Here is an 11,983-nt window from a genome sequence, read left to right as displayed (position 1 = left end):
AAAATTATAAAATTATAAAATTATAAAATTATAAAATTATAAAATTATAAAATTATAAAATTATAAAATTATAAAATTATAAAATTATAAAATTATAAAATTATAAAATTATAAAATTATAAATTATAAAATTATAAAATTATAAAATTATAAAATTATAAAATTATAAAATTATAAAATTATAAAATTATAAAATTATAAAATTATAAAATTATAAAATTATAAAATTATAAATTATAAAATTATAAAATTATAAAATTATAAAATTATAAAATTATAAAATTATAAAATTATAAAATTAAATTATAAAATTATAAAATTATAAAATTATAAAATTATAAAATTATAAAATTATAAAATTATAAAATTATAAAATTATAAAATTATAAAATTATAAAATTATAAAATTATAAAATTATAAAATTATAAAATTATAAAATTATAAAATTATAAAAAAAAATTATAAAATTATAAAAAAAAAAAAATAAAATTATAAAATTATAAAATTATAAAATTATAAAATTATAAAAAAAAAAAAAAAAAAAATTATAAAATTATAAAATTATAAAATTATAAAATTATAAAATTATAAAATTATAAAATTATAAAATTATAAAATTATAAAATTATAAAATTATAAAATTATAAAATTATAAAATTATAAAATTATAAAATTATGAAATTATAAAATTATAAAATTATGAAATTTTAAAATTATGAAATCATATATAAAATATAAGATTATAAGATTATAAGATTTTAAGATTATAAGATTATAAGTTTATAATATTATAAGATATGATTATAAAATTATAAAATTATTGTTAAAAACAAATTTGTCTAATTATCTTAACCACAAAGGGATCTGTGTTGATTTATGAGTTTCTCACTTATTTAATGTGAATCTTGAAGGAGTCTTTAAGGTTTAAAACTCAATTAATCAATTTCGCAGTTCTAAGTTAATGGACTGTTCAAATCAATCAAGAAAGATTAAGAGAGAGAATAAGGAATCAAGACACACAATTTATACTGGTTCGATTCAAGGCGAATCTACATCCAGTCTTCTCCTAAGTAACACACTTAGGTGGATTCCACTAAACAGAAAGTATCCAAGAATTACAAGCACACCTATGTAATTCTAAACCCCCCAAAATTCAAGAACTTGATTCACCAATCAAGAACTCCCCCTAGGAGCAATGCATCCACACAATTGCACCTAGGTCCACACTTCAAACACTGAAGCAACTATAATCAAAAATACAGAAAACAAAACAAGAAACGAATACACCTAAGCTGTGCAGATTTGACTTGATGCTCCTTGAATCAAGCAAGATCCATCATGGTAGAATCAACTATCAATTCTTCTTGGATTTGTACTTGAGTTATCTTGCAGAATCTTCTGAAACTTTATGTCTCTCATATGGCTCTATCTCAAATGAAAACTTCGTGATCTTTCTGATTTTTCCACCCCCAAAACAAATTCCAAAACAGCTTTTATACAAAGGTTTTTGCTGTCACTAATTCGATTAGCAATTTACCTAATCGATTATCGTGAGTATATTTTCACTTCCTTTGTGCCATACTCACAGCTAATCCATTAGTTAAAAAACTAATCATATACAAGATTACACAGCAGGCCTAAAATACATTTGATAAAGAGAAGCTATTTGCCTAATGCATATCCTAACTAGACCAAGCTATGTTTTATTCTAAACCAGTAGACATCATCAAAATTATTCTTCATTCATAGGTGAAGTAGCTCCCCCTACCAACAATCTCCCCCTTTTTGATGATGTCCAAAACATGGACTGTGATAGGCCTGCCTGCAGCACATTAAGCAAACAACAACAGCAGTACAGGCACACAAAGCAAACAACAACATAGGCATATAACAGATATCATTTTCATTACATACTCCCCCTACCAATAAACCAACAATATATCAAATTCTCCCCCTTTTTGGACATTAGCAAAAAAAATCAGACAAATTTAGGATGCAATACAGGACAGCAGGAAAATTGTATCTAAACAGCGCAGCAATATAAGAGATGCAGCAGGAGATAATGCATAACAATCAGGATAACAACCAGAATGCATAACAATTTCGCATAATGGATTAAGGCCAAGGTTAGGCAAGCAGCTACACAGTTTGAACATAGTAGGCATACAAAGTATGACAATACTAACAACGCAGCAGGTGAAATCAGTAGCACAGGTTAACATCAGAGTGCAGACATTTATGGAAGTATAGAGCAAATAGAAACCAAGACCAATGTGATGGATAAAAAATTTGACCTTTGTTATTATCACCTCTTGTAACATGACCAATAATTGGCTTTGTAAGATATCCTGCAGAAGTTCTTCATATCTCATTTCATGTGTCTTGAGCATCCATTATATAAAAGCTACATTATTTTCCTTGCATCAAGACACACCTGAAACAAAGATTAAAGAGAAGATGCAGGTACCCAATTGAACTTGGGTCCTTTCATGTTAGTGGTTTGAGGTGTTCCTTTAGGTACCCATTTGTACTCTCCTTTAGGAACCCCACAATTTTTAAAATAGCAGGAATTTGATGCATGACCAAGTTCAGAACAGTAGGAGCAAATGACTGATGTTGGTTTACTCATATCTAGAAAACTTCTGGTGCCTAATGGATTAGATTTGCCATTGTAACCTATTCCCTCTTTATTAAGCACACTCCTTTGAGATCCTAACACTGCATCAAGGTTTGATCTTCCCAAAGTGAATTTTGAGAGTTTTCATTAGGTAATCTATATTTTCTAGCTGTCCTGGGCATTTTTCACATTGGGGAGAGCTTGTGTCATCTTTGGACCTAGAGTGTTTCTTAGATTTCTCTAGTTTTTCAAGACTTGTTATCAAATTTTCATTTTCCTCTTCTAGTTGTTTAATCTACCTTCAAGCCATTTAATTTCTCCTCTGCGCTTATTATTTGACTTTTTCAATTTTGTGGCTTCCTTATGTAATTCATTAAAAGCATCAAGTAGTTCATAATAGTTATTTTCATCATCATTGGAGTTAAAACTACTCACACTGCTCTTGGAAGAGCCTATTCCAGCCATGAGACAGAGGTTGGTTTCTTCCTCAATGCTTCCGTCAGATTCACTGGATGAGCTAGAGTCACTGTTGTAAGCTTTCCTTTTCTTCTTATGCTTGTTTGCCTCACTTTTCTCTTCCAGTTTTTGTTTCATCTTGAGTACAGGGCAATCTGGTTTGATGTGTCCTGTTTTGCCACACTCATAGCAGGTTTGAGTTCCAGATCTAGTCTGCCTCTTGTTTCCTGCATAACTGTTGTTAGTCTTGTTCTTATACTTCAGAAATTTTGAGAACTTTTTCACCATTAAGCTCAAAGCTTCACTGTCAGAGTTTCCATCATTGAAGTCGTCTGCAGAATCTGCCTTTTTCTGTTTTACTGCAGATTTCACTGCACTCTTCAAGGCTATATTGTGCCTCTTTTCTCCATCCTCTTCTTCCTTGAGTCTTCCAAGCTCTAGTTCATGTTCCCTTAGTTTCCCAAAGAGTGTGGCCATGATCATGCTAGTGAGATCTCTAGATTCTGAAATTGCAGTGACTTTGGGCTGCCATGTCCTATTTAAGCTCTTCAAAATTTTGATATTGAGTTCCTCTTTGTCAAAAGTCTTGCCAAGAGCTAGGTGGTGATTTACTATATGTGTAAATCTTTTCTGCACATCACAAATGCTTTCTCCAGACTTCATCCTGAACATCTCATACTCTTGAATGAGAGTGTTCTTCCTTGCCCTTTTAACTTCATTCGTGCCCTCATGGGTTACTTCCAAGACATCCCACATTTCTTTGGCTGATTCACACACAGATACCCTGTAAAATTCATCCAAAGTTAGTGCAGAAGATATAATATTTTTGGCTCTAACATCATAGTGTGCCCTCTTATTTTCATCAAGAGTCCACTATGAGAACTCTTTAAGAACAGTTTTTCCTTCCACTATCTTAATTGGTTTAAAAGGTCCATTCACCACAGCATTCCATACCCCTTTGTCCACTGATTCAAGAAAAATTTTCATTCTAATTTTCCAAAAAGGGTAGTTTTCACCAGCAAACAGAGGTGGCCTGTTAATGGATGCCCCTTCAGCAAAGGTTTGAGATGTATTAGACATATCAGGATCTTTCTAATCGATTAGCGTGCGATTAACCAGCTCTGGTGCCAATTGTTAAAAACAAATCTGTCTAATTATCTTAACCACAAAGGGATCTGTGTTGATTAATTAGTTTCTCACTTATTTAATGTGAATCTTGAAGGAGTCTTTAAGGTTTAAAACTCAATTAATCAATTTCGCAGTTCTGAGTTAATGGATTGTTCAAATCAATCAAGAAAGATTAAGAGAGAGAATAAGGAATCAAGACACACAATTTATACTGGTTCGATTCAAGGCGAATCTACATCCAGTCTTCTCCTAAGTAACACACTTAGGAGGATTCCACTAAACAGAAAGTATCCAAGAATTACAAGCACACCTATGTAATTCTAAACCCCCCAAAATTCAAGAACTTGATTCACCAATCAAGAACTCCCCCTAGGAGCAATGAATCCACACAATTGCACCTAGGTCCACACTTCAAACACTGAAGCAACTGTAATCAAAAATACAGAAAACAAAACAAGAAACGAATACACCTAAGCTGTGCAAATTTGACTTGATGCTCCTTGAATCAAGCAAGATCCATCATGGTAGAATCAACCATCAATTCTTCTTGGATCTGTACTTGAGTTATCTTGCAGAATCTTCTGAAACTTTATGTCTCTCAGATGGCTCTATCTCAGATGAAAACTGCGTGATCTTTCTGATTTTTCCACCCCCAAAACAGATTCCAAAACAGCTTTTATACAAAGGTTTTTGCTGTCACTAATTCGATTAGCAATTTACCTAATCGATTATCGTGAGTATATTTTCACTTCCTTTGTGCCATACTCACAGCTAATCCATTAGTTAAAAAACTAATCATATACAAGATTACACAGCAGGCCTAAAATACATTTGATAAAGAGAAGTTATTTGCCTAATGCATATCCTAACTAGACCAAGCTATGTTTTATTCTAAACCAGTAGACATCATCAAAATTATTCTTCATTCATAGGTGAAGTACCTCCCCCTACCAACAATTATAAAATCATAAAATCATAAAATTATAAAATTATAAAATCATAAAATTATAAATTTATAAAATTATAAAATTATAAAATTATAAAGTTATGAAGTTATAAAATTATAAAGTTATGAAGTTATAAATTTTAAATTTTAAATTTTAAAATTATAAATTATAAATTATAAAATTATAAAATTATAAAATTATAAAATTAAGAAATTATAAGATAAAAATTATTAAATTTCAAAATTATGTAATTAATAAGACGTGGGAAGATTATGAAATTACAAAATATGAAAATATAAATGATAAAATTATAAAATTAGATAGTTACAAAATTATATTTTATAATTTTATTATTATATATTTATCTAATTTGATATTTGATATTTTATTATTTTGTGTATTTTTTAATTTTTTGAATTTTAATTTATTTTATTGATATTTTTTTGTTGAATAGAACAAATATTTGATGAGGATGTATTTATTATGGTCTCTTGTTTGAAAGTATGGTGTTGTTGACATTTAAGTAGGTGACCGCGTATAATAACTACAACGTCATGTAACTAACTGAAAAAATTTAGGTTAAATTATTCTTTTGGTCTCTCTATTTGTCATGAAATTTCATTTTGGTCCTCACATTTTTCGTTATCTCAATTTGGTTCTCATTTTCTTAAAAATGACTCAATTTGGTCCTCACCGTTAACTTTGACGAGACGTGTTAAAGTCAATGCCACGTGTCAATTTCTAGTTTTTTTGAATTTTTTTAATATTTTTTGAAACTTTTTTGAAATTTTTTTATTTTTTTATTTTTTTTTCTTTTTGACACGTGTCACTTCACAGTTCTGTCACGTGTCAAAGTGACTCAATTTGGTCCCTATATTTGTTTTTAGTTTCAATTTAGTCCTAATTTTTGTAAAAATGAAGCAATATTGTCCTTCCTTAAATTGACACTAAATTTACTTTTTTATAAATTTTATGGTGATATTCTTACTAAAATTAACGTTTTTATTAAATATTTCTATAAATATTTTAAATCAACTTAAAATTCTACACAAAACATTAGACTTTGATTTTGTTTTGAACTTGAAATTTAGTTCCTAAATTTATGTGTGACAAGTTATTTGATTTTTAATCTTTACCAAGTTTGTATAATATGATACACTTGATGTCTTTATATATGATGACAAAATTGTTAGTTTTTGAAATTAAGTTTGGAGTTTAACTTTGTTTAATAATAAAACTAAAAAATGTTATCTAAAAATATTTCTATAAATATTTAATAAAAATGTCAATTTTATTAAGAATATCATCATAAGTTGTATACAAAGATTAAATCGAGTGTCAATCTAAGGAGGACAATATTGCTTCATTTTTACAAAAATTGGGACTAAATTGAAACTAAAAACAAATATAGGGACCAAATTGAGTCACTTTGACACGTGGCACAACAGTGAAATGACACGTGTCAAAAATAAAAAAAAAATTCAAAAAATATTAAAAAAATTCAAAAAAACCAGAAATTAACACGTGGCATTGACTTTAACACCGTCTGGTCAAAGTTAACGGTGAGGACCAAAATGAGTCATTTTTAAGAACATGATGACCAAATTGAGACAAAGAAAAACGTGAGGACCAAAATAAAATTTTATGACAAATAGAGGAACCAAAAGGGAAATTTAACCAAAAATTTAATTGATTTGTTTAATGAGTTTTAAAATTTGAAGATTTAATAAACAATCAAAATTTTAAAAAAATTTAATTGAAAATTTTTAAATTTATTATGACAGATAGTCTTCAAAATTATTGATTAATTAGTTTTCTAAAATATTACATGTGCATAATATAACATATAATAAATGTTTATTTCAGATAATTTTATGTTTTATTATATTATATTATATATTATTATATTATATTATATTATGTTATATTATATTATATTATATTATTATGTAGGTGTGAAAAGATATATTCAATAACAAATATAAATAAATTAAATAAAATGTGATACATGTAGTGATCACAGATAAATTGGTTTTCATGAATATTCTTTAGACTCGTTTTAATTTTGATATAAAATTCTTACATTGACCTAATATGGGTATGTATATGTTATATTATATTATTATGTATGTGTGAAAAGATAAATTCATTAACAAATATAAATAAATTAAATAAAAATGTGATAGATGTAGTAATGACAAATAAATTGGTTTTTGTGAGTATTGTCCAAACTTATTTTAATTTTGACAGAAAATCATCATATTGGCTTAATATAGGTATGTATATGGATAGTATCCCATTTTTTCTAATTATGTAAGTAGATGGAGATGCGTATGTATATATTTAACCTGTCCCTATATCCCTTATAATACACATCTTCACTCATGTTATGCTTCGTTTAAATCATTAAATATTTATAGTTTATTACTAACATATCTTAATTATATTTTTTTTTCACGATTTCATTCAATAGTTTATCAAATTATTTCTAAGATGTAAATTAGATTTCTTTCTAATATTTTTGTTTGTTATTTATTTTTATCATGTAGAATATTATTTTGATGTTTTTATGTAATTATTTTTATTTTATAATTCAATTTTATATAAAAAATTCATTTAATATAATATAATTTCTAAATATTTGCTATCAAACAAAATTAATATATATTATTTTAATATTCTATGATAATATTATATTTCTTTACAATAATTTTTATTATTTTATAAAAATTAATTAATTTAAATTGAAATAGTAAAATAACATGCACGGGTCATCCCTATGTAATGTAACCCTCTATCACGTATTATTTTAAAGTAATATATTTAAATATATTGTATATAATGTATATAAAGATTCTAATACTATTTGGGTCTCACATCTAAAGAAACACGTACATCACCCAACTATCTTATCCATTTTACAACAGCAAGTTGAATAGAAGGAATTATGAAACATCTACTAAATTCATATTAAAATTACTTACTACTTCGTCATTGGGTCCAACATGGATAACGGACAACATCCTTATTTGAAAACTGCTCACAATAAAAGAAAAATTCATTCAGAAATATAAAATTGAAATTTTATATAGAATATGTAAAGTTCTTTGTTATAGAAATTAAATCACAGAAAGTATTTTACCTTAGATTTCATTTCAGTACCTCCTCCTTAGAGTTCTATGTGTCTGACCTCGTCGGTGTTCATAAGAAAAATCAAGCTGGGGAATGATCTTGTGAAGCATCTCATCCACATGTTTGGAATACCAAAAGCTCCATCTCTTCCAGAAAAGAAGGGGGAGAATGAAAACTCCAAAGCCAAAAATAAATCCCAACTCTGCACTTAATAAACTCCAATCAATTGAGCTCTTAGAATGAGATTGAGGTGTTTCAGGAGTTGGCATTCCAATATTGCTACAATTACGGGTCAATGGAGGCCCACATAACTTTTCATTTCCTTCAAAGGAATCTCCATCAAATGTCTGAATTTGGGTTCCCTTTGGAATTTCACCCACCAGGTCATTGTTCGAGAGATTCAGATATGCAAGAAAATTTAGACTAGCAAGCTCTCTAGGGATTTCTCCACTTAAAGAATTGTTTGACATGTCTAAGGATTCAAGATTCTTCAAATTTTCAATAGATGATGGGATATGACCTGAGAGGGCATTATTTGACAAGTTAAGAGCCATCATTGCCTTGAACTGCATTAGCTCAATAGGTATTGGACCCTCAAAATTGTTGCTTGACATATCCACGTAAGTGAAGGCTCTCTGGATTTTGTCCAATTTTATTTGTTTACCTTTATTTGTAATAAGAATTGAATTTTGATATCGAGAAATATCCACTGCAAAAGAATCTGAGGACCCCTGGTCAAGAATAGAGCGAGATTCGTTTGCAACAATTTTAGCTAACTTTGCTACAATAGTTTTGTCTAAGTGTGACAATAATTCCTTAAAATTCTTGGGATCATAGTTATCAACGATATCAATGAATAAGTGGCCAAATTCTGGTCTGTCTCGCATCATTGCTTTCCAATTGTTCAATAGTGCTCCAGGTATTGCACCACTGAAATTATTGAATGCTACATCAACCATATGGAGCATTTCCCATTGACCTCTGCTTTTTGAGCATCCAATTGACCCATGAAGTTTGTTTAACCGTAAATCCATGATTCGTAAGGTGGAAATCTTACTTAAGAAACAAGGAAATTTGTCGGTTAATAAATTTCTTCGAAGGTTCACGACTTGTAGTTTCTGGCAATTAGCTAAAGATGTTGGGATGGTACCCTCCAAGAGATTGTCATTTAGGTCCAATAACTGTAGAGAACATGAAGTTGGCAGAGTATCAGGAATATATCCTTGAAGTTTGTTTCCACCAAAGTTCAACACCCGAAGAGTGCTACTCAACTCAGCAAAAAACTTGGGAATCGTTCCATCAAAGTTATTGCGAGAAAGATCCAGCAGAAGAAGACTGGAAGCATTGAGAAAGGATTCAGGGATTTGTCCTTGAAAACTGTTGTTTGAAAGATACAACACTGTTACGAAAGGGAGACGATTTCCAATGTCCGATGGAATGACCGAGTTAAATCTATTGTTTGAGTAGTCCAAATGATTTACAAACGTTGGAAGGAAAGGAAATGACCCTTGTAGTTGGTTGGAACTAAGATCAAGAAGCAAAAGGTTTGAACTAAAGTTCCAGGCATTTCCTTCCAATTTTGTTAGGAAATTTTTGGAAAGGTCCAAGTGAAGAAGATATTCAAGTTGCCAAATCCAGTAAGGTATTGTTCCTTGAATCTCGTTGTCAGCAAGGTCAAGATATAGTAATGTTGATTGATTTTTCACAAAACTAGGGATTCCTCTCAACTTGCAAGATGCCAACATTATATTTCTTAGAGCAGGAAAGGGTGACGGATCATGATCATTTCTAGAGTATATATCAACTGACAAATTGTTATGCGAGAGGCCTAATGTAGTTAGATTACTCAACCTCCGAATCATGTCCAACTGTAATGTGCCATTAAACTTGTTTTTATTAAGTTGAATGACACGAAGTGTTCTAAGGTTAAATATAGACAAAGGAATTGGTCCTTCCAAATGATTACCACCCAAATCAAGCATCTCCAGTGTAGTTGAGGTCATCACAGATTCATCCAAGAGACCAGTGAGTTGATTAGAGGGAAGTTTAAGTTCTCGCAAATATGGAAGTTTAAGCAGAAATGAGGGAAGACTCCCTATGAAAAAGTTAAACCCCAGATCAATGTTGACGAGATTTTTAAGGCCCTCAAAATGACTAGATGGTAAAACCCCTGTTAAACTATTATGAAAGAGGGATAAATGTGTGAGATTCTTGGACATATTAAAAGAAGGGAGTGGACCTGAAAAGTTATTGGAAGACAAGTCCAGATAAACTAGTTGGGTGAGCTTTGACATTGAACTAGGAAGTGTTCCATTAAATTGGCAATAAGATAGATCAATTGTAGATAAAAGTTTCAAGTTAGAAATTGCACCCGGAACATTTCCTGTGAAACTTGTCTCGCTAAGATTCAAGTCACGAATAGAACCACGTGGTTGGAAGTTTGGCAAAGAACCCGTAAGATCTTGATTGTCTGAGATGTCAAGCACCTCTAATGACGGCATGAGGAAGATATCTTTCGGAAAAGAGCCATTCAAGCCACAACTTCTGAGTTGTAGTATGACTAGATTGGACAAATTTGTTAAAGAATCTGGCACAGAGCTAGACATGTTGTTGTAGCTTAATTTTAGAACAGTGAGTGACAGAAGCTTAGCCAGGGAAGCATGAATAGGTCCAGAGATATTGCATGATGACATGCTTAGAACACGTAAGTTGTGCAATGAAGATAAAGCCTGAAACCATTCTTTTCCTTTAGCAGATATTGCTATACCATCTAGATATAACTCTGTGATTTCTGTAAGGTTTTGCGAAAACATTGCTATATTTTGCTTGTCGAGTTTCAAGTTATGAGGTGAAGAAATTGAAGACAAGTCAAGAATAACTAACCTTCTGAGATGAAAAATCTCAGGCGGAATCTGCCCCTCAAAGCCAGCATTTGAAAAATTCAGATACCTCAAATTATTCAATTTGCATAGTTCAGAAGGAATAACTGAAGTGAAGTTGTTTAAAGCCAAATTCAAGCTTTGAAGATATTGAAGACCAAAAAGAACGGATGAATTAAGAAGTCCACCTGAGATAGACTCTTCACTAAGATCAAGGGCTACAACACGACCTTCTTTGCATGTCACCCCATGCCAATGACAACAATCTTGGCTTTGATTCCAAAGAGTGAGTTTTTTGGAAATTGTAGGGTTGAATATTAGGTTATTTTTCAAATGGAGCAACGTGGAACACTCGTTGCCAAGCAAATACCCATTGGCTGGAAAGACGTTGGCATTGTGGTTTACGGAGAGAAATGTTATAAGAAAAAAGCACAGGAGTGTGTGTCCTCTCATAGTGTATTTTTAGAAGTGTGTGCTGAGAGATATTTCTCATTTGAAAAATCTTTCTCTCTTTTATAGGCTACAAAAAGATGTAGTATTCGTAGTCTCCCGAGTCTATCACGCAATTAAGTCACTTTGGAAGTAAAAGTCACTTCTACCGACTTATAATATTAATACCAATTTTTAAAAGCCATATAGTTTTATATTAATAATTTAATTTGTTATATTATTGGAAATATGTTTAAAATTATGGCATTGAAAGGTTTAACGTCCTTCCTTAAATTTATTTATTTATTACTATTGAAAAATATAAATTATTTTTTATGCAATTAAAACAAATACGTTGAATATATAAATTATATTATAAAAAATATTATTTTTT

The 11,983-nt window shown here is 29.9% G+C and overlaps 1 protein-coding gene across 1 annotated transcript; it reads right to left on the bottom strand.

Annotated features, from left to right (window-relative positions):
• Nucleotides 1-7,991: 7,991 nt before the first annotated feature.
• On the bottom strand, nt 7,992-11,628 carry LOC114166609 (receptor-like protein 7). The gene is made up of 2 exons (XM_028051360.1): nt 8,292-11,628; nt 7,992-8,185 (listed from the first exon to the last, which is right to left on the bottom strand). Exon 1 carries the CDS (start codon nt 11,611-11,613, stop codon nt 8,305-8,307), a length of 3,309 nt encoding a protein of 1,102 aa, XP_027907161.1. The 5' UTR covers nt 11,614-11,628; the 3' UTR covers nt 7,992-8,185; nt 8,292-8,304.
• Nucleotides 11,629-11,983: the final 355 nt, after the last annotated feature.

The sequence above is a fragment of the Vigna unguiculata genome, chromosome 10 (assembly GCF_004118075.2).
Source record: "Vigna unguiculata cultivar IT97K-499-35 chromosome 10, ASM411807v1, whole genome shotgun sequence".
In the NCBI taxonomy this organism is placed as follows: domain Eukaryota; kingdom Viridiplantae; phylum Streptophyta; class Magnoliopsida; order Fabales; family Fabaceae; genus Vigna; species Vigna unguiculata.
This window is presented reverse-complemented; position numbering and strand designations above follow the sequence as displayed.

Bases quoted from the DNA above. Each gene is read 5' to 3' on its own strand.
- LOC114166609 (XM_028051360.1), bottom strand. From the start codon at position 11,613: ATGAGAGGACACACACTCCTGTGCTTTTTTCTTATAACATTTCTCTCC.